The following is a 27,713-nucleotide window of genomic DNA, read 5'->3' as shown; positions in this document are numbered from 1 at the left end:
GCGTAATGACGTAGAACAGAAACTTCGACCCCGATCATAAACCCAGTTAACAATATGCTGCCGGGAGAAACACAATTTTGCGGGATTTATTATTTAAATCTTTCACTCGAATTTCACATAATCTGCTGTGACCAATCAGAGGACAGTTCAAATCTATTGTGATGTTTACGCAGGAGCAAAAACTTTTTTTTCTAGATATATTTAAGCCTCCCTCGTGACCTAAACGTTGAAGACAAGAAGTGACTCACTGACAAAACATTAAAACACAAAAAAACAAAACATTAAAGAAATAACTTTTTCTGTTATCATTAGTTAAATACAGCTACTCCTCGACTTACGACCGCCTCAGTCGTACCAAAATTTTGTCAAATTACCTATTTTCAAATCCCAGCGTTAGTGATTGCGCCGTGTACTGAAAATTTTTTGTTTGTAATTCCCTTTAAAATGGCTGGCAAGCGTAAGAGTGAGAGTTCTCGTGGTGCCGAGAAGAAAAAAGAGACACCCATTTTAGATTTTCTATGTACAGTATTATTTTTGCCTTGCGACCCGGTCGCCGGTCCCTAACCCCGTCGTAAGTCGGAGACCGACCGTACCGTAATGTGCTGGGTATATATTGCTCTACTGTACTGTATATCATTATCTACAAGAGTTAAGTTGGACTCGCGAACAAGCCTCGGGAACTCGACTCATTTGTCTGTCGAGAAGCTCCTATATTGGCAATCGAGGCTTTCCGAGCAATGTTACACAACCCGTTTCAGAATTGTTGCTAACTCTACATCTACACCTTTGAGCACGAATGAGTATACAGTCATGTGCCGGTTAACGTCCTAGATACGTACTTGGAAACGTGACGTTAACCGAAATGGACGTTGTCCGATCGTCGCATAAACTTTGTATCTATACTTACGTGTATGTGGAATACTATATACGCTTTTACTCTTAAATCACTACTGTAATGTGATACAGGTGATTAATTTTTATCTCTTATGCAAATTACATAACGTTTATATTAAAATTATTCACTGTTTTACAAGGATTCCAGCAAAGCTGGGCAGATGGGGCAGAGGGAGAGAGCGAGGGGGCGTGGTTTCACAGTTGGCACAGGCCCAGGTCTAACGCATGTATATTTATCAGTTCTTAAGTGACTAAGCTTCTCTCTTATAAAAAGACAGTGAAATGACTTGGGAGAATATAATTAACATTGCTGGGATTCTTGTAACATACTGATTAATTTGAATATAGACATGCTGTAATTTGCACTAGACATAACAATTTTAGTACCGTAATCAAATAAGTACATGTACACTCCAGCTTTGCACTAACGTCATTTATTTCTTTTACGTTTCTTTTAGTATGGTCTGTGCATGTAAATGGACGACAATAAATGAAGAAATTTATGTAAATCTACCCAAAAATACAGTTGATAAACTTTATATTATAAAATGTACTACAGTATTGTATACTAATGTACTACAATTTTTATATCTTGAGCAAAATATATGACGTTTATATTCAAATTATTGGCTGTCTTGCAAGGATTCCAGCAATGCAAATTGTAATCTCCTAACTTTAGTCTGAGATATCATATAAAATAAACACCTTAAAGCATAAAATTATCACCAATGTTGTGTCTGGGAACACAAGGAGAGAGGTAGCCAGCGAGCGTGGGAAGAGGGGGGGGGGAGGAGGTTGAGGTGACAGTGTCTGGTGTTTGTTTATTTATTTGACATAAGATTTGACAGTTGGCGCTGAAGGCTTGCGTGTTTATTTATCGTTACTCGAGAGTGACACGGCTCTTCTCTTAATTTGCCACCCAAACGACCTGGGTGAATATAACTTACATTGCTGGGATTCTTGTAAGATGGTATTTGAATACCTGTATAAACAATCTATATTTGCAATAGACATAACAATTTAAGTACCGTAATCATTTAGTACATGTACAGTACAGGTTTGTTCCATTGTTAACCGAGGGACCACTGTATTGCAGTGTACTTGTACTGTACAATAATGACTAAATTCACTAGACAACTAATGGTTAGTAAAACTTGTCAAGTGAGTGAGTGTCAAGTCCATCAGTATAAGTGGCACGTGTGAGTCCTCGCGTCCCCCGTCGTAGGAGTCCGTTTTCTCTCGCTTCGGGACGCGCGAATCCGTTTTCTCTTAATCTTAGAGTGCAGTGCACCAAAAACTTCATTATTCCTTAGTAATGACACAGAATTTGAAATTGCAACCCCAATTGCAACTGGAGTTGCAAATGTTGAGCCAACTAGATATGTCTGATTACAGCAAATGTCTTATTGTCAATTTGTAGGTGAAAGATTTTATCCTCAATAGATGTAGGTTAACATTACACCTGGAGGAAAATGCTTACTAAAGCCTAAGGAAGGATATTCCTTTAACACATAATATCTGGCCAGTACGGGAAGGATCGTCGTGTCTCCGTCGGGGGGTCGTGGAGTGGTGGTCCGGCAGGCGTCACGGAAGTGTTTTTTGGAGAGGCCACGGACGTATGTGCGATCGGACGTTGTTCGGTTGGACGTTAACCGGCGCACGACTGTACGTATTTTTGAAAGATGCAAATCCTACGAGGATTCGGATCGCGCATTATGCAAATTCGCATTGTGTGTCGTAAATGGACGCCAACGCCGTGCCGGTCAATAATGGGATCACACATCAAATGAACAGAGGAATTATTAGAAAGACACAACGGGACGAGAGGTGCTATTATTGGCCTTCGCGACGAGGGCATACGTAATGCTCGGATAACTTGCCAGTCTGGGGCGAGTGAACCCACGGGCATCGCGATGGGTTACCCGACACGAAACGACCGGCGACGCGCCGATTTAAAATCTTATTTTGGCATTAAACCGATACAATTTACGTATCAATAATATTTGGCAGATCCCATTTACACCAATAAAGTGTATATTGCTGTAGCCGTTCACTCTAATATCAACTACTATTTGCTTACTCACTCCTCATAAATCATACGTGTCGTCAACAACTATATTATGCAACTCGGTACGAATGAAACGGTTACTACGACACAATGGTGAAATGTCTGCCCCGAGGTACGTCTCGGTCTCGCTCGTGACGTTCCGAAACTCTTCCGTTTAATGTATATTTTGATATTATTGTAATCCTCGGTTGGGGCCTTGCTTCTACCCAGCACGATACATACATTAATATAGCTTAATGGATTTCTTGTTATAGTAAAGCATATACTGTACGGTTGTATGTCACGCGAGGATGACTCCCTCTCTCGCTACCCGCCGTCTATGGCTGTTGCTCATATAGTGACCGGATGTACCTGTACCAATTTATGCTGATGCACTGGAGATCACATCAAAGTCTTTCACCCAGCGTTTCAAATTTTACCGCTAGAAAATCTATCAATACTTTTTGGAGACTACATAATTGAGGGGGAACTTTTTTCATTGAAGAAAAGTATCTTGGCTTTTATAATGTGAGTCTATAGGAATATTGATTCGATTTACCATAGGTTTTTATAAGACACAGTACTCTTACAAACTGGGGAATGCCTGTACAACTTTCCTAACATTCAAAGTACCACAACAATATTAAATACAATACCACAGACTACTTGAGGTCCAGTTAGCTTCAGGTCCACTTCGCTGCAGGTCCAGTTAACTTTATATCCAGCCAACTTCATTCTAGTTCACATCAGGTCCAAAAGTTCAGGTCCACTTTAGGCAGTGATGGAGAAAGTACCTGAAAATATTACTTAAGATAAAGTACGGCACTGTTGATATGTAAACATTTAAACTATGTACTGTAGTCTTCTTCAAAACTATGCAAATAAAAGTTTAATTAACTCAACTGAATCATACAAGTATAAAAAGTAGCACAGTATTTGTAGAGTATCATAATAAATAAACAATGAAATTATGTTTTGAAAACGAACCTCCAAGTTATTAATATACTGTACTGTACTCTAGAGAAAAACTAAATAAACACACATTCAAAATTTGGTATGGGATGGAAAATGTGAATCTGGGTCATAGTTTTGAGAGGTCCCGTACCACCGACACCAATGGAACGTGACTTTAGACACACAAATATTTACATAAATGACCACTTTTATAGGATTACTGTACAAGGGCACTTAAATACAAGTCCTCTAATACACTCGGCTTGTACGCCCGACGACACGACGTGAAGTGACGACGTCGGTCTCGCCCATCGCGGGTCGGCGGCGTTTCTCCGTTAAAGGAGTCGTAGACGAGACCGGACGGGTCTGTACGGTCGAGTCTGAACTTGCCATGGAGATGTGTTGTTGGTCCTTGAAGCTTCCTGGAAATGTGACCAATAGCTATACTATAATACACAACACTGTAAAACTATTATATTATAGGCAGGGGTCATTTGACCAGTACTCGGCACAATAACCGCCGGTTATTTGACCGAGATCTAAAATGAAACTAAATACTTTTGGCCACGGAAAATTCTACAATTAAATAATACCGTAGTGTAATGACTCGTTTAATGTCCACAATCGTCCCGACTACAATCCCATTAAAATTGTAAACGATCCCCGCAGGTTCCGGTCCGTTAGCCGACGGTTATTTGGCCCACAATCCGGGTCAAATAACAACTTCGTATACTTATAATAGAGGCACTCGTTTGTTTAATGCCACACGGAGAAACCGATTACTCAAATCGGTTAGGTTAGGTTGAAATTGGGTTTTTTCCAATGGTTTTTGATGTGTTTAGAATGAGTCCGACCTTCAGAAAGTAGGCGCTTAGCCGAAACTACAATTTTCCTCGTTTTTATTTTGTATTTTTTTATATTAAATTCTACATGTGACCTTTATTTCCTTTAACACTAGCAACAACAACACTCGTTCTTCCAAACCGAGTTAGACTTTCAACACGAGAGGTTAAACAAAATTGAAAACCCCACCTAACCTTTTGTGACGGACGCACAAAAAATGATTCGGCATACTGTACCCGGTTTCGTAAGCGACCGATCGCGGTTGCATTTTGTGGACGTAACCACGACAATATTGACGTATTCTTATTGCACCGACGGGCAAAAACTTTTGCGCATTTTAATATTTAAATTTATTTCGTTTCAATCTCGCATAATCTGCTGTGACCAATCAGAGGACGGTTCAAATCTATTGGGAGATTCGTGCAAGTGCAAATTTGTTTTTTAAACGTATTCCAGCTTCCCTCGTGACCAATAAATGTTCGAGACAAGAAATATCTCGCTCACAAAACATACAACTATGGCACACACACAAAAAACAATGAAATAACTCTTTCTTTTATCATCGGTTAAATAAAGTACCCTAACCTTAATACTATATATTATTTGAGTGTTATGGGTTAGGTCAGGTTCTCAGTGTTTCTTTTCTGAGAACACCACTACCACCAGAAAGAGTTCTTCGATTTGGTCCATATTTTCCATAGATGTTCTTATTACAATATTTTTTAAGAGGCCACAACTTTTTATATTAATTAAAAGCCCCTTTTTTTCTATGATCATAAATCACCTGTAGTGGGCAGGGGATGAAGGTTGGGGGCAAATGGGGGGAAAACGCCGAAAAACCGAGCACCCGACACTAAAATGACGTCTCCGTGCTCTGTGGCGAATAATTACACATTTACCGTAAAGACTCCTACAAAAAATATGCCGAATTCCTCCCGTCGTGTCCGTTTATAACCGACCCGCCGAGTCCGAGCGTACTTACGCCTCCACAAAAATACCAATTACACCGTGACGGTTCGACAAACTTACTTTCGTTGGTACCAGATATCAAAATAAGTACTTTCTTTAATATGGCAGGTCCATCCCCTGGCTAGGAAGTTAGGTAGGTCTCCTTGGTTGGTTATAATATGTCACATTATACAGTATCAGCTTCAAGTAATTGTAACCTCCAAAAATACTATACGTGTAATAAGAACCGTTGAAAAAAACCAACATAATCAAACTCGTCCCGGTAATTGAAGAGGTCATACTGCATCTCCATAGCGGCTCATTTATGACAGAAATGAAGGTCGCAATTCCTCAAAACACGAAATACAATAGGAAAAACTATATTTGTTATTTCAATTGTCATCACTAAACGAATATCGGGAATTTCTTACAAATAGTTTCAATCTTCGGTGGCATTTCTGCTGCAAATTACCTTTAAGCGAGACATCTAACATTTTACTGTATTATGTAGGTTAGTTTAGTCTATGTTACACAGGTTAGGTTAAATCCCAAACTGTTTCCCGGTGGGTTTTTAGGTGTTTTGAACACTTGTTACCGGATTCTCTTACCTCCAGTTTAAGATTTGAATGGGAAGGGGAGGAGGGGGGGGAGGATTTTTTACAACTGGACAGCCATGGAGTTTTTGTTGACCGATGTGGTTTTTTCCGACGGTTTACACAACGTTACGACGCTTTTCTTCTACGGTGTTTCCCTCGCAAATTACCTAACCTCCCTGGTATAATTAAGTCATTTGTGAGGGAAACGTCATAGAAGAAAAGTGGGTTAATATTGATCCGTCAGCTGTCCGCAGGGTCCCGCCACGTTTACCCTAGGTTATACTCCTCCCTTACTCGGTCGTCTCCTCCTCGTAAGTTAGGTTAGGTAGGTTCGTTGGTTCCTTTGGTATGAGAATTAGTTTTTGGGGTACTTTTGGTGTTTTACTCAAATTTTACCTCTATTTTTTTTACAAATTGGCAGTTTGTTAAAATTCTTTTCTTGCACAACACGTTACTTTACAAAAGAAAACTTCACATTTGAGTACAACACCGAAAAATCTCGACAAAAACTATTCTCGTACAAAACCCGAGGACAACCGCTTGACGAATATTTACCTAGTGTCTTAACATTGTCTAAACCATCGGAACAACACATTGATCAACAAATACTCTACAGTTGTCCACTTATAAAAATTTACCAGGGGCTTATCTCAAAACTATTGATTAGCAACAGAAATGAAGATCAAATTCGTTCATAACATCAAAAACCACCGGAAATACATACTTTAAACTTTGATGTCGTACAGTGGCAACAAATGGAAATATACCAATACAGTGTCGCCACCTCCACCAAATGACCCAACACAATTAACTAAATTAACCATTAAATACACTCTATCTAACCATAATAATTCTCCAACAACTACTTAGTATTATTAATGTTAAATATATGATATCATATTATGAATAAATGTCTTACCGATGCCTCAAGCCGAAATTTTCAGGGCAGTCAGATAGTCGTAGACATGATCCGTCCTCCATCTTCTTCCTCTGTCTTGTGGCTCCAGCTGGCGATTGATTCCAGAACCACCAGACGAGAAACTCTCCTCTGTACCCCGTGATGAAGGTTTAGTAACGCTGTTAACTCATAGATGGCGCTCACCTCCATATAATTTCTTATTATTTTTTTACTTTGAATATATAAAACCGACATTTGAATAATCATTTATTACGATTTACATAAAACTATATAAAAATGTAATAGTCCGTGAAAATAAAATGAGTTTTTGGTGTGAAATAACTCAAAAATAACGATTTCAGTAATTTATCAAGAAAGAAAATGTTCCTTCGTTCTTGGGGCACTACAGTAAATTATAGCCTACCTCTTACAGAAACTAAAGCAAATTAAAGATATATTACATAACTACAAACTTTGAAGTATTCTCACCACATTCATTAACAATACTGTATGTTAGTAAAGCCCATATGTTGGTGGCACTTATATACTGCCTGGAGTACTTAAATAATGCCTGGTTTACTTAAAGGGTGAAACTTGTATTTACATTCAGTGTGAAGTTGAACCATTTTTATTCCTCTTTTACCAATACTTGTCACGATGTTGTCAAATAAGGCTTCTGAGAGTCTATGGTTTGCGTGAAAGGATAAAGGCCGTTCCTTACACTGTTAAAGAGGCCAACGAATTCTATAGTAGATTTAGGAATGTATAGAAGGAACCCAGCCAGACATTTACTGAATTAGTTTATTTTATAACGAACCTTAAAGACTTTGAATTTTTAAATGAGCTTATTATAAGTGACCTAGAGACTAAGATGTGTATTTATGTGAAAGTGACAAATGTAGAGAAACTTCAAACTTTGATAGTTTTTTATTCATAATCTTTCACATAAAAGTCAATTGTGATCTGGTTTTTGAAGTTTTGATAAATATAACATGACGAATGGACGGCCAGACACACAGACACCACAGTAAAGCCGCTAATGGTTGTTACGCCTGTTTAACTCCCGGTAACACCACATTCATTAATCTCAATAGTGAAAAGTTACAAAGTTATAAATAGAAAAAAAATAGTCAAATTAGCAATAGAAAGGCGATAAATCCCCAAGACATAGAGAAGTTTTATAGAACAATTATAAAAAAATGAAATGTCTTAAACACTTGTGATGAGGTGGTTAGCCTAGTTAAGATTTTCCCGCCTAAATCAAAAGTTCCCCCCGCCCCCCCCACCACTGCCGTCCTTAAATACTCCGAAAGCTGTGGCAGGAGGTCAGGACTGATCATAACCTCGGAAGGAAATGCATCTCATCATTCTTCAACTGCAGTTACAAATTTACTTGAGTATAAATATATCTTGTGTTGGTTAAAAAAAAAAGTTTTGTTGAGAATTATTTAGATTTGATAAACTTTTGGATATATTTGTGTATGTGGTGAATTATTTCTCTGTATGTGACAATTTGATATCGAGTTGATTTCTATATTTAACTCTAGATTACTTGTTTGTTTCAGACATTAGAGATCTATCTGGAGCGACGTCAGGCCATGTTTCAGCGGCGGGATGAATTGAGTCCAGCTCTCGATAAAATCCAGCTTCAGCCAGAGGATAACCATCCTACCTTGGTCACGTGGGCAGTTAAGGAAGCATTTGGCGGAAGATTACGAGGAATAATCTCTAATTTTGTGCGAGTTTAGTTATATAACCTACGTACTTGTACAATAAACTTGGATCTAACCTTAACAAACCCTGTTTCGTACCACTTCCCTACTGGGTTAATTTGTAGTTCACATCACCTACAGCTTTTAGTGCATAACCGATAGTGTTCTTGGGCGATTTCAACAATTTTATGAGTTATTTGACACATCCCTCCCAAATGGCCTAAATAGAATATACCGGCTCAAGTAATTTTAGGTTTACTTAAGACCTGAAACTCTCCACGAGTAACCTCGGGAGACAGTGGGGGTCAACTACTCGTGACCTCTCGCACAATACACCTACTCGGTAGCTTAATAAAGCAATTTGTGAAATGGCTTTCAACTAAAAGAAATATCCCACATGAAACTTCAAAATCATTCGCATCAAATACCAAGCCTTCATCAAATCTTGCATTTTAAGTCGAAATTGGTCCTCTGCTATGGAAACGAGCATAAATTTAATATGCTTTACCAGTGAGGATAATGAGCCGTGTATCGTTACTCCACTCAGTATCCCTAGCCAGTTAATCATACCTGCACACGACTCCACCAGGTCCTGTAGCTCGACAAAAGCTGGAAGCTTACGTGGCCGAATTTACTGTTCAAGACATGGTGAACGCTGTGTGGTCGTGATCCAACCTCAACTCTAACCAGTCATTGTTAAGGGGAGTGTCCAGCTTAGATATAAGAAAAAATTCCCTAGCAAAGGTGTTCCCTATGGCTGTATCGATGGAGTTTTATGGCAATATTCATGCAGTAATGTATGGTTTCCGTCCCCTTGGGCAGCCATAACAATGATCGTGGTAAAAAGAATTCCCCCAAAACATGGTATAGTTAGCACACGCCATAAATTCACTACTGGAGAGTATTGGGAGGTAAAAACATGTCCTCGATTGTTCAAGATGCGTGTACTCTGCTGCACCGCACAACTTGCCTCGCTTGTACTGCTGTACCAGGCTTATCTCTCGAATATCAGGATGGCACGAGATTCAAAAGAACATTGCTAAATCCAATAGGATGAAAGAAAATATTTGAAACTGAAGACGGTAAACGCCGTCTCGGGGGGGATACCTGAAGCAGCCCAGCCTTCATACTCTCTATCTCCATTAACACAATATAACGAGTTCAGTATATATTTATATGCTCAGAACGAGCATTTACATGGAAGAAGGGTTGTATAATGGACAAGAGGATACATAGGGGTAAATATTTAAAGTAGTAAGAATGTAACGAGATGACGTTTGGTGGTGTGGCCGGTTAGTTCCTTTCACTTATTATCTTAGGGGACATCTTGTAAACACCATTTTCAATACAACTATTTATCTAACATACCTTTGGGTTATCTACACCTTTACCCATTATATAACCAATCGAGGGGGGCTAGCCCCCCACAATAGGGGGTTAGGTTAAGGAAATCCTTAGTTTTGTTTTTCCCCCCACAAAAAAACTATCTCCAATGAAAAGGCAGCAAAATTCGTGCAGGAAAAACTGTGTTTGGTGGCGAAATCGCCCACACCGCTTAAGTAAACGTTTACCCAAATTTGACCTCCATTTTTGTGCAAATTATGTTTAACAATAAAAATGTTCATTTTTTGGCGAAAACCACTAATTTGCACAAGAAATGAAGGTCAGATTTCAGTCAAACGCCGTAAAACAAAAAAAATCCTATTCTACTAAAACCTGAGGACAGCCAATAGACGAATATTTGCCGAAAGTACTAATGACTTTTATTTACTCACACTTTAAAAAACTTGGTATTTGGTGTAAAAATCTGGTAGGTGTTTGTTGTGGTGCGTCACCCATGTAAACAAAGGTGTTTCGTCTGCACTGCGCCTCTACTTCCTCCTGAGGCTGAGAACACCCACCACTACACCAAGGAATATTACTGGCTCTACACCCTCTTAAATATTATTACAATTGTTTTAATCCATCTTTTATTCTTGATTTAACTTGTTTTAATGTGCTCTTATTTTACATCACGTCAAACTAGGTGTATATATATATCCTATCATGTACTAAGCTTTGTATGATACTAGTGAACCGACCCGGCTGGAGCGGCTGATACTGATGGCGAATTTGTGAAAACTATTTAACGTGTAAATCACTTGGGGTAGAAGAAAATTATCACAGCTGACATGTAAGTTTTGCCCCACAAGAGCACTGTGATGGAGAGTGGATTATATCTATACTGGAGACCTCTATCGGTAATACCCATGTTACCCCAGAGGTCCAGTCTTTATACAGATGTGCACTGCAGTATCTGGATAAAATATTCGTTAGGGTCACACTGGACAACTTCCTGTCAATTTATATTAGTGCACCATTTTTTTTTCTTTGGGTATGAGAAATGTGAAAAAAAAACATAGAAAAACAATCAAACCTGTCCAGGGGGGGGGGGGCTGATTAGGTTAGGTTAGATTGTACGGTGCACTAGTAAGTAAAGACCCAACACACTTATCACACCTGTCCAGAATCAAACTAGGGACAGTGATGAAAGGCAGAGGGACTAGTACATTCTGATGGAAAAAAAATAAAACCAAGCTCACTGGCAGAAAGGTAGTTGGTTTAAAGTTGGGTAGATAGAGGGACAGGTAGATATTTATTGGTTAACATCGAACAAATTAACTTAGTTCATTATGTACTGTACAGCCAATCGAGACCCCGGTCCAGTGGAAGTTGCCGAGCTATAACCCCAGACGTGTTCGTGCATTTGTGGGGCTGGGCAGTGGGGTGGTTTTTTGTATTATATGATTATTATTTCAATTCATATTTTTATTTGCGATTCATTTTAGCCCAAAGCAATGTTGTGTGTTTTAGGATTTAGTAATTAATTTGTTGCAATTGCACAAAATTGTGTTCCGGCTCAAAAAAATAAAGCCAATCTGGTAGTTGCAGGAATTAGTGACATCATTTAATTGGGCAATTGTACAAGTATATGTAACTACCTGTACCTGCACTATGGTAAGCAGTAAGTCACTTCAAACAAGAATTTAACTGTACGGTAAGGGAGTCCTCGGGTTACGAACGGGTACCTTTCCTTTAAGTCGGATTTGTACTCGAGTCGGAATACTTGCTGCGCGCATTCCGTACTTACAAAACGATGTTTAAAATCTCACTGTATCATAGCCTAAGTCCTTATATACAACTAAAATCACTTAATTTAAGAAATAGAATAATTAAATACAGTAAATGAAAGTACAAAAATAAGTCGTCGGGTAAATAAAATACAGGTGTATACCGTAAATTTCAAGTTTAATCCCGTTCGTATCGGCAAGCGTTCCTAAATCGGGGACTTCCCGGTATGTGAAAGGTAAATAAGGTTGATTCCTGCCAAGTAATTTTTGTAGACCATAAAATAAAAATTTTGCTCTAGTTCTATCGTAAAACAATCTTTAATTTTGGATTCCCCATACTGTACTGTACTGTACTTCACTTCACTTCATTGAAAATTTTACTCATACAAAACAAACCAACCAAACATCATTATTCTAATGTAACCTAACAAGCTTTGAATATATGTTCGCTAAGTTATCGGTCCACCCTGCACAAAATTTAGTAAAAGATTTAAGATGTTAGATAATATATAGGTATACTGTATAGCAAGAAGTGTCATTTGTAGTGTCTTGGGTAAATTTAATAGCTTAATTGGACACAGCACAGGTACAGTACTCTTATTATGAACAGTTCAGACAACCTTAGTGGTGCATAGGATTTCAGAATCATTTTTTTAAAGTATTCCAGTGTTGATCGATGGTTGATTTTTATCCATTTTGGCCTCTGTGTAATACAGTACAAAATATTGCAGCAGCACTGTACTATAATGTGATGATTGATAAAATACTGACCTCTACAGGAATTTAAAGTTTTGGGTGTTATTCAAATTTACTGGATCACCTGTCAGATCCAGGGTAAAGTCACCATCTTACATGCAAGCAGGAATCATCCTTGTCCTTTTATGGCCGTTTCCTCCCGTGTTGGGCGCCGCACGTCAACGGATGCGGCTCGCCTAGACTCGTCTGTGGTCCGGTCATTACTATTGGACAAAAATCCTTCGCAGAGATGCTCGGTTAATACGATACACGAGGAAACTAAATTGGGGCGCCAGAAATACATTGCAATAATTGTGGGATATGTCTAGACTGATGCAGAGGTTTAAAAGAGCTCTTACTTGTACTGTACAGTCAAACATTCTCTGGCAAGTTATTCCAAAAGTTTACAACTTTTCCTCCCCGATAATTTTCTGTAGTACTCGAATTCAGATTCTGGTCACAATTTTTCAGTTGCTCGCTCTACAATAGCTCGTACGGAATCACGCCACGATAAAAATAAAAATTGGGCAACGTTCGTGAGTGGAATGCTTAAATAAATAACTAAAAGCATGCGAATCCAATGTGAGAATCTATGCTGCTCGTTATTAATACGAAGGCTCGGTTAATGTGTTGATTTACCATTGCATTTTATTTATATATATTGTATATATCTTTTGTATTCAATCATATGTGCACTGTGAATAAACAAAGCAAAAAGACATCAGGGATCATGTCATTTTGTAAGTAGGATTTTCTCAATGAGCTCTCACAGATATATCTCACATTCTTAACCATTAGGGAGAAGAGATGATGGTCCTACAAATTCAGCCTACAACAAGATCCTGTGCCACCAACTCCAGTGTTCTTCAACATTTCTGTCGTTTTCGTCGGTGACAACACTTCGTCGTTGTCGACTTGACCCGCTAAAAGAGTTTCTCCCTCTGAGACTAGACGGAGATAAGTGAGAAGTTTTAACGCGATGGCGGGACAGACTAGATTGGCCACTTTGTCGGCTCAAACGGCCAAATCTTCATTTCTGAAAGGAATCGGACAGAGAGAGAAGAGAAAAATAGAGTGGAGTCATTTTACCAGGAATATTTCCTCTGAAACAAACAGCAGCAAGAGTTTCTTCATTACAACCCCTATATTTTATGTGAATTCGCAGCCACATATTGGTCACCTATATTCAGCACTTCTTGCTGATGCTGCACATAGATTCCAGCAGCTGCAGGGAAAACCCACACAAACGACAATCTTCTCCACTGGCACGGACGAACACGGTCTTAAAGTCCAGCGGGCTGCTGCTTTAAATGGCTCTGACCCACTTCGGTTCTGTAACGATGTTTCGGAGAAATTTAAATCTCTCTTTGACTCGGCAGACGTCAAGTACACGCATTACGTTCGTACGACGGAGGAAAAACACAAACTTGCAGTCGAGCACTTCTTCGGTAGGTTGAGAGAGAGAGGTCACATTTACCGTGGTAACTACAGTGGATGGTACTGTGTTCCGGATGAGGCATTTCTAACGGAAGCACAGGTGCAAGAGGTGACCCTACCGTCCGGCGAGAAAAGACTTGTAAGTGCCGAAAGTGGTCAACCCGTTGACTGGAATAGCGAGGACAATTATATGTTCGAATTATCGAAATTTCAAAGTGATCTGCTCTACTGGTTAAATGATGAAAAGCGAGTGCAGCCCAAGAGATTTCGTGAACAGTTACGGAGGTGGTTGGACGACGACCTTCGAGATCTCTCGGTGTCTCGACCCAGTGCTCGTGTGTCTTGGGGCATTCCGGTCCCGGATGATGACTTGCATACGATTTATGTCTGGGTCGATGCCCTTATCAACTACCTCACAGTATCGGGATATCCTAAATTAGATCTATGGCCACCCGACGTTCAGGTGCTTGGCAAAGACATATTGCGCTTCCACGGTATCTATTGGCCGGCACTTCTGATCGGTGCGGGATTAGAGCCGCCCCGTTCTATTCTCTGTCATTCCCACTGGACGGTCGAGGGACAGAAAATGAGCAAGTCGTTGGGTAATGTGGTATGCCCCGAGGACTGCATTAAACGGTATTCGGCCGATGGCCTTCGGTATCTCTTACTGAGAATGGGCACGCCGCATTTTGACAGCAACTGGAGTGAAGCTAACGCAGTTCACTTACTAAATGTGGAGCTGGCAGACACGTTGGGAAACCTTCTTAGTCGGTGCACGGCTCCGTCTCTCAACCCAAATCGGCAAGTACTTCCTCTTAACCCACAATTCCTTCAAGAGATGCCATTATCTGGACAAAAATTGGTGGAACAGTTAATCAATCTTCCGGCTGCTGTGGGAAACCATTACTCCGACTTCAATTTTTATCGCGGCTTAGAAGTCGTCGTGGCAGCGGCTCGTCGAGCCAATGCTTTTGTCCAAGAAGAAAAACCTTGGGAACTGAAAAACCTTCCAGACCGCACCAAATTAGACTCCGTGTTACGGGTTGCTCTAGAGACCGTAAGAATGGCAGGCATAGCTTTACAGCCGGTTGTACCCTCGGTAGCCTCTCAAATCCTGGATACTCTAGGTATACCAATCCACCAGAGATCTTGGGCCAATCTGCAAGCAGGATTTGAGGATCCCAAGCATAGGCATTTAAGTACCTCGTTTAGCTTAGGACCTCGGAAAAAGCTCTTCACAAAAATAAAACTTTGAAGGGTTTCCTTGGTACCCCACGTGGATCGCCGAATTCAGTTTCCACGATGTAAAATGGCAAAGTATTTCATGTTGGATTTGTTTGTCATAATGCCATGACCTATAATTTGTAAATGCTTCCAAATACAGAATGTGATTGATGAGCCATTTTTCTTTTCACGAACATCGGGATTTATCTATTAAAACATAATGTACAATATGGTATTTATATTTTTTCACGTAATAACTTGTCATCTCTTGTAAAACTGTATTTCATTTCTGTTTAGTATATGTTAACTTATGTTACTGCACAGATAGTACTACACAATATGTACAGTATACTTATAAATCTGTACTCGGTAAAATTTCTTAATAAAATTTCTTATTCTGATTGTGTCTGAATACACCTACCATACCAGTAATTTCACATTCCTTAAACCAATTTCCGTACATTCAAATTTTCTGAGCTGTTAATAAGTGGAGGGAATGTTATATGCAGAGAACATATTACTTTTTTATAGTACCTGTATTTTTTCATAACTAACATATAGTTGTACAGTAGTTTGGTACAGCATATTCCAATGAAACTCCAGCTTTTTCCAGGTTGGTCAAAAAGTTCTCTCAGTAAGCCAAGACTGGTGTTCATAAACCTATCTGATGCAGCTAAAACGGAGACAACAATAACCCGAAGGACCTCGTCACTGTTGTTATCCTCGTCCTAATAATTATGCTACAATTGACTCGCTAACATACTGTACTGATCTACACCTTCAGAGGCCGCTCAAGATGATACAACTTATTGCCGATTGTAACAATACACATTTAATCTCATAACTACTTTACTGAAAATGAAGTATTGTATATGATTTTGTACCTTAAATAACAAAAAATTCTTACATCTTATGGAAAAGAAAAATATTAATATTGAAAGGTTAAATTACAAATCATTTATGTATTTAGTTGAATGCATGTTTCATAATACCATTGTACATAACATTAATATAAACAAGCTTCTTATCAACTACAAAATTAGGAAACAAGTTATGTGCTGTGTTAGTAAATGGTGTTCTCTTGTACCTATAAACGACCCCTCTGATGCTTGCCCCCCGTTAATCATACCGTGGTACCCGAGTGTCCTCTCGTACACCTCCCTCCCAACATAAGTAAACTCTGATATCTGTACATGCCTAACGTAATCTAGTGGAGCAATCAAATAAACTTTTCGTCGCTGGAGAATGAGATGCGCGTTGTTTTCTGTAAGGACATTAACACACAGGGAAACTTCAAATGAAACCTATGGTAGCCAGTACAGTAGTCTTCTTCCTGATATATCATGACCTGAACAATTCTGCTACACTGCCTTGTGGAAAATCAAATCTAAAAAACAATACTTTCCAAAATATCACTAAACAATTCTCTTCCTTATATGATTTGCAGTTAATAATGTACACACTCACCATATCCCCCCCAAAAATAAAAAAAAATGTCAACTGGACTTTTATCCATAAGTAATTCTAAAAATATCTACCGAATAAAATAAATAAGCGTGATGTCTAACTAATGCAATTGTCATATATTTGAACTATGAAGTCAGAATGCATCAATAATTATGACTATCTTTCCTTATTATCCTTTTAAAAATGACCTACACTTTTGTCTCACTTCATGAATTATTTCTACCAACACAGTACGGTAGAGGCGACATATTTTCTTATCATAAGTGTGTGGTAGAATAGTTGTGCACCAAGCTTAAGGCATTGACAAAAATACTGTAACTACACATAATATGCCTGAAAAGACCCCAGAAGCTGTCTCTCTCTTGTGAATGAGATGAACCTGACCTTGAAACTGTTGATTTCTAAATAATAGACTCGTGGCAGTGTGATGAAGGTGTGCGAGGAACAAGTTATAAAAGCAGAAAATTAAACGTTAATAGTCGGACAGCTTCACTATATACCCTGCAAACTGGGTGTATAAAAATCTTAAACATTAGATGGTAAGAAAGAGGACCATAAAAATACAAAAATCTAAACTAGCATAAGTTTAGGTCATTAAAGCATAAAAGATTAAGCTTTTAAATATACTGCTATATGACATTACCTGTAGGGAATGAGTTTTCTCAAGAGATAATAAAGTAAACCTTTACATGTTTCACACAACTTAACTCAGACCAACATGTGTAAGCCATCAGGTATTTTCTTGTATATTCTATTTGTTTTTCTTAGTAGCTGCATCCAAAATTAAACCTACAATACCAATCTTCCTCATCTTGGGTATTCCAGCCAATGACTTAAACAAACAATCGGTATAATTAATGGCAAAATACATAACCTGCCTAATAAATCCTTCTTCGTTAAACGATCAACTATTCTAAGGCTGACTACGTGGACCAACTCAAATATAACATCTTGCACTCTAGTAATACGTACCGGTTGATATATACTTCAAAGTAAAGTCTTATTCCCTCCGTAATGGACGACTACTAATTTCTGCCGACTTTAAAATTCAAAATATGACGACATTTCCTAAATACCCAGAGACTAATTTGCAGAGGCTTTAAGTTTAGATCTGCACGCCGAGATCCAACCGGCTACAGGGTATAGTACCACATTTAACAAGAGACATTTATGGTTTAAGCGCTGAACCTATGATTAAGATTTCTCTCTATGTATCGCCAGTACTCGTGACGAATCTTGTCGTGCTCTGTTGCTAGAGACTCGCACATCTGCAAGACATAATGGATACAGTGTAAGTAATGTTATAAATATTATCAAGTTCTTATGAAAATACAGAATACTGAATATAAGCTACACTAATAATGAGTAATAAAATACAGTACAGGACAAGATAATTCACTTTCTTCCTAGTGTTAACCTATGTGCTCTATCCTCCTACTACTCGCACAACAAATTTTGTTTGTACAGCGTGCCCCGAGAATTCGTGGATGACACCCCGGATGTACCCAAGAATGTCTAAGGGTAGTTTTAAAGTTGCTGGCATTTTCGCAGCCGGGACGGGGACCCATTTGTTCTAGAGACAGTAATTTCTTTTACCTGTATTGTACGGTGGTCCCTCGATTAACGAACACAATTGGTTCCACAGGGTCGTTCGTTGACCGAAAATTTTGTAAACCGAATCTATTATTTCAATGGGATATTGGGTAATTGGTTCCAAATAGGATATTGGGTAATTAGTTCTAACTCACAGAAAAACTATACATGCAAAGTACTGTATACCGGTAATAGAATTAAGAAAACATTAAATATAAACTAAATACAGTACTGTACCGTACAGTATACAGCCGATTGTAGAGGCAGTCGATGATGACATGCCATATTCTTTACAGAGTGCATTGGTTCTAATGCCTTCTTCATATTTCATAATAATTTCTGCACTGTATATTATCAATACTGGGGTATGTTGAAGAAATTTCAGAATGACCAATAATTTTAATGTAAAAATGCAAAAATATTCAAGAGACCAACAAACTGGTGGGTGATTCGATCAGCTGATGAGCGCACAAAAACTGTTCCCTGTACTGTATATATTATTAATATGCTAACTAAATTTCAGAATGACCAATAATTTTAATAAAAAAAATAAAAAAATATTCAAGAGCACAACTTTAGTGATATTTACTGCACTGGAAACGAATATAGACATACATCCGATTACTGTTTTGGCGGACTAGCCGATCGGCTGATGCGCACAACAGAGCGAGTTAGGCTGTCGTTAATCGAAGTTTTGTTCGTTAATGGAACTGAAAATCCTTATGGGAGCTAATTCGTTAACTGAAATTTCGTAAATTGAACCGTTCGTTAATCGAGAGACTACTGTGTGTGTGTGTACACACAAAACACATACAAATAAATAATAATGGGAAAATCCTCTCACAAATAATCAGAAACAAATGTATTAAAAATGTGAGAGTCTACCCCCAAGTCCACTCCATGCTTTGTTATTAATTGTCCTAAGGCCAAACGCATAAAGGAAATACTATACGGTGTATATTTTTTTACAGGAGTCAAAATGTTATTCGTGGCCATTTTGAGAACCTAACCCCCACAAATTTTAAGGGCATGCTGTATATATTCTGTGTATGTCCAGTCAGATGATAAATGTTGCTTCTTGATTCCCTCCCTTTCCCCCCCCCAAGTCATTCTGGTTAACTCTTCTACCTGGCCTACACAAACAACCCATTCATATTCACATAAGACTGGTTTGGTCAGGCTACAAGGAAATATCTGAGGAAAACCAGATAGCTCCCTTATCCAGTCATTGGAGATTTCAAGCTAAGGGAAATTTTGTAATGAGTTTCATTCCTTTACATTAAATCAGCCATTCATATATTCTACATAAACCAAAACATCTACATAACCTTTCTTAATCACATGAGAACTAAAAATCAATCAGTACTGGATGCATACAAAGTTACATACCTTCAGAGTTCTCTTCAATAGTTGTGGTCTAACTGAGGGATCTCGCTCCAACTTATCTTCCATAAGATCAATCATAAAAGTTAGAAGGTGAGGTGATCGCTGTCCTGCCTCATACATGTCTTGGCACCACTTCTCCAGGTCACCTACGCTGTTCAAGCCACCATCGCAGTGCTGGACAACCCTTAAATAAGCAAAAGGATATAATGGGTTCACTTATATTATTTGGCTGAGTTATGTTTCAGTATATCACAGGAACAGAACCCTTGTCATTAAGCTGTGTGTGTATCAGTGCTTACCCTCTGAGGTAGCTCCATGGGCTCTCGTTGCCTACAATTTTGTTGATGGCATTCTTGGTATACTCTACTTCTCGCTCTATCACTTCTGGTGTGAAGCCCGTGGTCTGCGTGATGGCAAAGTGCCGCTGGTTCCAAGCAGAGTTGTTTCTCGCATCTTCGTCAAGAAGTCTATCTACATAGTCAAGTTCACCATCAAATAATCTGCTGCAAAATCATGTCATTAATAATTATATATAAGGAAATACTGTACAGGCAAACCTGCAACACTTTTTGTATTTCTTATTACAATATCTTCACTTAAAACACCATGATAGTCAACAAAATTCCCCACAATCATCTCCAGTAGTATTCCTTCTGATTAAATAGGTCTTTTTCCATCTTACCACTGGTCAATTCCTACACCCACCCTCCCACACGTACCAGAATGCTCTCTAGTTTTGACACCCTATCATAATCTATGTACAGGATATCTGGAAACCTTAGAAGAAGAAAAAAAATCAGTCCTACCAGCTTGGAAACACACTCCAAGAATTATTTTAATATTTCAAATAAAAGTAATCAACTCAGAATTATTCACTCACTTAAATGTCCTCAGAACCCATTGCCTATGTTCCCATGCATGGTAGTTCTTGGCATCTTGATTGAAGATCATCTCGGTCAGCCTCAGCTCCTTGCCAGCATCGCCGAGCCAGCCGACGATCACACGCCGATGATGCCTAAAACGCCGGTCGTATGCGAGTGTTCAAAAAGTAATAAATAGTCACGCGTTTACCTATATGTACACCGACGGGCTTTTCCAGAAGGCAGCAGAATCAAAATATTACTCCTTAACCTGTGGTCTGGTTGTGTACTTTTACTTATTAAACACAGGTGTGGGCAAACTGACATTTTGGTGGACAAATACTGTACTTTGGAAGGCTGGATAATAGCCTAGAAGTGCAACTCTGACACATTTATGTAATACTGTTTTAGTTTATAAATCTTTTATTAAACACACTTTCATTACAAGTTAAAAATAACCCAAATCTTGCTTACTACTGTAGTTATATTATTTACAACGTTCCTAAGAATAACTGTGCAAGACTGCAGAAACAAGTTTAATTACAAATTAATTGCAGTATACTGATCAACTGGGACAAAGTTAGAGTGAAGTTACTGAAAACTCTAAATATTGATGTACTGTATATATTCATTTTTATGCAATATTAAACAAGTAGCTACAGTATACACTTTAGATCTTACCATACTTGATAATTCTTGGGGTTCATTTCAATCATTTCACGACAAAATGCCAATTCTTGCTCCAGGTTACTGCCTAAATGTTTGAGAACCTTCCTCCTGTAGAAATAAAGTGGAAATTAATGGGCTGAAACTTTTTAGTTAACCAATGACATAAATTTCATGAACAAATTATTATAAAATCAATGATGAATTAAGTTGTTTTTAATTATTTCAGTAATACATAAAAGTCTTTCTGCTCTCACTATAGAAACCTTTCCCTTGACCTTACTGGGTTTGTGACCTACTGTACACAGAAATTGAGGCTAATGCTATGACTCTGATGTTTAGGAAGAAAGGAAGTGGCAACTAATGTACACACGCTGATGGCCGGCCGTCCACAATTTTGCATTGTAAGGCTTAGGGTAATAGGATATACCCAATAAGTATTAACTGAAGCCACATCTACCAGCAAGAGAAAATATTGGAAGTTCCCTTTACAAATGTGTTAACTCACATACATTCAAAGAGGAGAAATGGTTTAACTGCAACAGTATATAAGGAACACGTGGACTGAGCTTGTGAAGTCCCCACTACGGTCGAGGAGAGACGAAGGTTGACGTCTCCAAAAGATGACCCTTACCCGCTCCCTTAACTAACAAGTAACCTTAGGTACTGTACACCCTTAAGCAACTGCAACATACCAACTGTGGGAATTAATTTCCACCTTTATCCTCCAGGTCCTTGAAGCACCGCAGTAGTAAACTTGTGTGTTATCAGTCTTGGAATAACAATCCAATGTGGTATATGTAAATTATGTGCTAATTAATGATTAGCCAGTTAGGTTAGGGAAATGATTACGCGGAGTGTACACAAATTAGTGGTAAAACAATATTTGGCACCCGCCAGATGGATTACTTCACGGGAAGTAGTGCGGTATTCCTCTTTCTCTATTGATCACGTTAATTTCTTTTAATTTACACGATGTCGGTGGCGGTGGTTAACTAAAAATGTAAATATGTATTGCAAAGAAAACTAATAATGAAGATTTAGTTCTTGCTTTTGTATCACTGCGCGTTTGGGTCACGCAATTGTACGAGGCGGTAGAAATGCCGTTCTCATTTCACACTTCACGGAAGGCAGTCGCAACTTTCCAAAACCTACCAGACAGCCGGCAACCAAGGATATTCTAACTTCTCGGTTCCTCCAAGACTCTCTACAACTCATAGCAGCCCCTAAAGTAATAGCCAAGTACCTTATTAAAGTGTAGGTGATCACTTATTCTTGGGTACCGCTTTTTTAAGCGTACGGGGCTAGCTTAGATAATTATAGTACGGTGGTCCCTCGATTAACGAACACAATTGGTTCCACAGAGTCGTTCGTTGACCAAAAATTTCGTTAATTGAATCTATTATTTCAATGGGATATTGGGTAATTGGTTCCAACTCACAGAAAAACTATACATACAAAGTACTATATACCAGTAATAGAATTAACAAAACATTAAATATAAACTAAATACAGTACTGTACTGTACTGTACAGTATACAGCTGATTGCAGAGGCAGTCGATGATGACATGCCATATTCTTTACAGAGTGCATTGGTTCTAATGCCTTCTTCATATTTCATAATAATTTCTGCACTGTATATTATCAATATGTAAACTAAATTTCAAAATGACCAATAATTTTAATGTAACAATGCAAAAATATTCAAGAAACCAACAAACTGCATGTTCACTACACTGTAAACAAAGTTAAACCGAGAAGCGTTGGTGGGTGATTCGATCAGCTGATTGGCACACAAAAACTGTTCCCTGTACTGTATATATTATCAATATGTTAACTAAATTAGAATGACCAATAATTTGAATATAAAAAATGCAAAAATATTCAAGAGCACAACTTTCTTGATATTTATTCAACTGGAAACGAATGTAAACGTAGAACCAATTACTGTATTGGCGGACTGGCCGATCAGCCGATGCGCACAACAAAAGTGTTTCTCGTAAGGCGTTCGTTAATCGAAGTTTTGTTCGTTAATGGAATTGAAAATCCTTACGGGAGCTAATTCTTTAACCGAAATTTCGTTAATTGGACCGTTCGTTAATCGAGGGACCGCTGTATATTATAGTTTTTATTATATTTTAATAACTTAAGATTTAATATCTACACCAACATTATTTACAATCTATATTTATACCACAATATTAAATCAGTTACTTATGGTAATTTCATTAACACAATACCACTAGACACTTAATTAGCCAAATGACTTAATTGCTATACAGTATTACGATAAATGACATGCATATAATACGGTACAGTGCACTAAAATTATTTCAAAGTTAAGCAGAGCCATAATTACCAATCTGGAAATACTGGCTCACGTGCATATTTAAATATAATTTAATTGATAAAATCTACAAAATTTTCATGTCAAAATACTGTACAGTAATAGTAAAATCTGGTTAAATGTGTGTCAAAATAATAATGGTGGTTCAGATCCAGTAATCCACAAGACAATATTAATGTTATTTAGATCATGAGTCTCACCTGTACTGCCACACAGTATAGTTGGCAGCGTTCATGTGCAATGCGTCCCCAGTTAACTCTAAGGCTCTCTCCGAGAGCTCCCCACTTGCCATAACAGCTCGGAAGTAGTCGTAAACATCTGTAACTGTTGATGAACTGATTTAGCACGATGAAGAGTAATCCTTCAGTAGATCTACCGATACCATTAATATTACTGGACACATTTTAACAGTAAGAAACATTTAAATAACAAAATTAATCTTTTGGATAAGTAAGGTGGAGTATACCTGTATATCCTAAATTCAAAGCATTCATAAACTCCCTTTCTTAGGTACTGTACCTCTGTTCTTGACAAGACTTCATAATACAGTACAGTATTGTACATATTAATACAGTACTCAAATATATTTTACAATAATCTACAACTCTTAAGTTTTCTGTTAAAAGAGGATGTACCATACAGTACCTGTAATTACAGTATATTTTTACTTCACACTACAGTACCAAATATACTAACAGGCATCTGTGTAAGCAATTTTAACAACTGCATTAGGGCCGTCATCTTGAGGTATGGGCGTTACATCTGCCCAATATTCTCTGTCTTTGTAGAACACCCAGGCTTCCTTTGAGTCAATATCATCCTCAGTTGAACCCATTGTCTTGTCTGAAAAGTAAGATAAAAACATGTAACTTGTATTTGGAGCATCTCGCTTAATGTACGGTATATTGGATTACTGGGAGACAACAACAAAATATAAAAGGAAAAACTCTGGTAAATCGAGGTACTGTACTGTAGTCTAGTTTATTTAAATTCATCAACAGGTAAAACTGGGAATAACCAGACACACACAAGAGCAGCAGTGACTGAAGGAGCACACTCACAAGAGCAGCAGTGACTGAAGGAGCACACACACAAGAGCAACAGAGACTGAAGGAGCACACACACAAGAGCAGCAGTGACTGAAGGAGCACACACACAAGAGCAGCAGTGACTGAAGGAGCACACACACAAGAGCAGCAGTGACTGAAGGAGCACACACACAAGAGCAACAGAGACTGAAGGAGCACACACACAAGAGCAACAGTGACTGAAGGAGCACACACACAAGAGCAACAGAGACTGAAGGGCACACACACAAAACAGACACACACACACAGAGCAAGAGATGACTGAAGGAGCACACACACAAGAGCAACAGAGACTGAAGGAGCACAGTGACTGAGCACACAGAGCAACAGAGACTGAAGGAGCACACACACAAGAGCAGCAGTGACTGAAGGAGCACACACACAAGGAGCACACAGAGCAGCAGTGACTGAAGGAGCACACACACAAGAGCAACAGAGACTGAAGGAGCACACACACAAGAGCAACAGAGACTGAAGGAGCACACACACAAGAGCAACAGAGACTGAAGGAGCACACACACAAGAGCAACAGAGACTGAAGGAGCACACACACAAGAGCAACAGAGACTGAAGGAGCACACACACAAGAGCAACAGAGACTGAAGGAGCACACACACAAGAGCAACAGAGACTGAAGGAGCACACACACAAGAGCAACAGAGACTGAAGGAGCACACACACACAAGAGCAACAGAGACTGAAGGAGCACACACACAAGAGCAACAGTGACTGAAGGAGCACACACACAAGAGCAACAGAGACTGAAGGAGCACAACAAGAGCAACAGAGACTGAAGGAGCACACACACAAGAGCAACAGTGACTGAAGGAGACACACACAAGAGCAACAGAGACTGAAGGAGCACACACACAAGAGCAACAGAGACTGAAGGGCACACACACAAGAGCAACAGTGACTGAAGGAGCACACACAGAGCAACAGAGACTGAAGAGCACACACACAAGAGCAAGAGACTGAAGGAGCACACACACAAGAGCAACAGAGACTGAAGGAGCACACACAAGAGCAACAGAGACTGAAGGAGCACACACAAGAGCAACAGAGACTGAAGGAGCACACACACAAGAGCAACAGTGACTGAAGGAGCACACACACAAGAGCAACAGTGACTGAAGGAGCACACACACAAGAGCAACAGAGACTGAAGGAGCACACACACAAGAGCAACAGTGACTGAAGGAGCACACACACAAGAGCAACAGAGACTGAAGGAGCACACACACAAGAGCAACAGAGACTGAAGGGACACACACAAGAGCAACAGTGACTGAAGGAGCACACACACAAGAGCAACAGAGACTGAAGGAGCACACACACAAGAGCAACAGAGACTGAAGGAGCACACACACAAGACAACAGAGACTGAAGGAGCACACACACAAGAGCAACAGAGACTGAAGGAGCACACACAAGAGCAACAGAGACTGAAGGAGCACACACACAAAACAACAGAGACTGAAGGAGCACACACACAAAACAGCAGTGACTGAAGGAGCACACACACAAGGCAACAGAGACTGAAGGAGCACACACAAAGAGCAACAGAGACTGAAGAACACACACACAAGAGCAACAGTGACTGGAAGGAGCACACACAAAACATGATGAGCCTGAAGGAGCACACACACAAGAGCAACAGAGACTGAAGGAGCACACACACAAGAGCAACAGAGACTGAAGGAGCACACACACAAGAGCAACAGAGACTGAAGGAGCACACACACAAGAGCAACAGAGACTGAAGGAGCACACACACAAGAGCAACAGAGACTGAAGGAGCACACACACAAGAGCAACAGAGACTGAAGGAGCACACACACAAGAGCAACAGAGACTGAAGGGCTTTACCTAAAACAACAGAGACAGAAGGAGCACACACACACAAGAGCAACAGTGACTGAAGAGGCACACACACAAACAACAGACTTTGAAGGCTACTCAAGGTCATGTAAATACTCCTCCATCGTTATCCCATGTTACCCCCTCACTTCAAAGCCCCGCCCACTTTATGCAATCAAAATTTATGGTCGTGGGAGAGGGGTGTTGGAGGGAGGGGGGGGGGGTCACCTATAATGGCTCATTTCTCTTGGACATGAAGGTCAGTATTACCTTCACAATCCTAATTACAGCCTGAATGAACCACTGAGTAATACATTCAGTACAGTAGTCAAGTTTGGCAGAACTGTACAGTACCCTTAACCTAACTTGCATCAGTTTGGTTCATATGTCCTGTGTCTCGTATATAAGATCATCCATTTAACTCGTTTAAATAATTCATTATCTTCGTGTAATTTGTATTAATAAATATTACATATCCTAAGCATATGTTAACGACACTTAAATAGTAGTTTTTAAGTGGTATTAAGCACAATGATACACAAGTCTCCATAAAGTAATTGACGAGAATACAATAAAATAACTGCTACATGACTCTAGGTGTAATCTGAAATAATAATACTACAATAAAACGATAAAATACCTTATATCCGTTTAATGATCTTCCTCGCCAAGATCTTTCCTCACACAACAACAACTAGACCACCACACACAGTTCCTCTACTTCACCGCTAGTTTCAACAAGCGATCATTTTAATCTATTTCCCTTATTTCTCATTATATAAACTATTGATTTTATTTATAAGTTTATGTATTATTTCAATTAAGTCCTAGTATAAGTTATATACTCTTTGGTGTGTTTAATTTTCAGTCTATTAAAATTAATCTGTCAGTACCTGTTTATAGGAAATTGGTATGTAATTGTAATCAAATATTCCCAAATAGTTCAGTACGTCTTGGGTATATATATATATCCCTGTTGCTCAGTACGAGAGAACAACATTAAGTGACTGATAATGCATAAATTAATGTAAATTGTTGGATAACTTT

At 38.9% G+C, this 27,713-nt stretch overlaps 3 protein-coding genes across 5 annotated transcripts in view; 1 reads left to right on the top strand and 2 right to left on the bottom strand.

The window, feature by feature from the left end:
* Positions 1-10,810, bottom strand: part of LOC121856220 — a 34,641-nt gene extending 23,831 nt beyond the window's left edge. Inside the window, exons 1-3 of one of the 2 annotated variants that reach the window (XR_006086924.1) lie at positions 10,670-10,774; positions 7,202-7,330; positions 3,598-4,317 (exon numbers count right to left, since the gene is read on the bottom strand). Coding sequence is in view for 1 of the 2 variants with exons in the window: in XM_042351579.1 (XP_042207513.1) it covers positions 4,113-4,317; positions 7,202-7,330; positions 10,670-10,731 (396 nt within the window). In the remaining variant the exon portion in view is untranslated. Of the gene's footprint in view, positions 1-2,355; positions 4,318-7,201; positions 7,331-10,669 lie in introns of those variants that run through there. The other variant, XM_042351579.1, reaches the window with a different exon arrangement.
* Positions 10,811-10,885: 75 nt separating this feature from the next.
* LOC121856218 (methionine--tRNA ligase, mitochondrial-like) lies at positions 10,886-15,797 on the top strand. The gene is made up of 2 exons (XM_042351576.1): positions 10,886-11,065; positions 13,536-15,797. Exon 2 carries the CDS (start codon positions 13,717-13,719, stop codon positions 15,427-15,429), a length of 1,713 nt encoding a protein of 570 aa, XP_042207510.1. The 5' UTR covers positions 10,886-11,065; positions 13,536-13,716; the 3' UTR covers positions 15,430-15,797.
* A 562-nt stretch (positions 15,798-16,359) lies between these two features.
* Positions 16,360-27,384, bottom strand: LOC121856219 (protein farnesyltransferase/geranylgeranyltransferase type-1 subunit alpha-like). 2 transcript variants are annotated; one of them, XM_042351577.1, is made up of 8 exons: positions 27,307-27,384; positions 24,415-24,561; positions 23,919-24,042; positions 21,386-21,481; positions 20,725-20,859; positions 20,144-20,347; positions 19,848-20,028; positions 16,360-18,133 (listed from the first exon to the last, which is right to left on the bottom strand). In XM_042351577.1, exons 2-8 carry the CDS (start codon positions 24,551-24,553, stop codon positions 18,041-18,043), a joined length of 972 nt encoding a protein of 323 aa, XP_042207511.1. In that variant the 5' UTR covers positions 24,554-24,561; positions 27,307-27,384; the 3' UTR covers positions 16,360-18,040. The 2 variants fall into 2 exon arrangements, with proteins under 2 accessions (XP_042207511.1, XP_042207512.1); XM_042351578.1 differs by having other exon boundaries at positions 20,144-20,344.
* Positions 27,385-27,713: the final 329 nt, after the last annotated feature.

This window comes from Homarus americanus, unplaced genomic scaffold, assembly GCF_018991925.1.
Source record: "Homarus americanus isolate GMGI-L3 unplaced genomic scaffold, GMGI_Hamer_2.0 scaffold48016, whole genome shotgun sequence".
Classification (NCBI taxonomy): Eukaryota; Metazoa; Arthropoda; class Malacostraca; order Decapoda; family Nephropidae; genus Homarus; species Homarus americanus.
Note: the sequence above shows the minus strand (reverse complement) of the source record. Positions and strands in the feature narration are given on the sequence as shown.

Coding starts and splice junctions, on each gene's coding strand:
- LOC121856218 (XM_042351576.1), top strand. CDS start 13,717: ATGGCGGGACAGACTAGATTGGCCACTTTGTCGGCTCAAACGGCCAAA.
- LOC121856219 (XM_042351577.1), bottom strand. CDS start 24,553: ATGGGTTCAACTGAGGATGATATTGACTCAAAGGAAGCCTGGGTGTTC. Junction 24,043..24,414: donor AATTGCTTACACAGATGCCT/GTTAGTATATTT, acceptor GTTCATCAACAG/TTACAGATGTTTACGACTAC. Junction 20,029..20,143: donor CCATGGAGCTACCTCAGAGG/GTAAGCACTGAT, acceptor TGCTTATTTAAG/GGTTGTCCAGCACTGCGATG.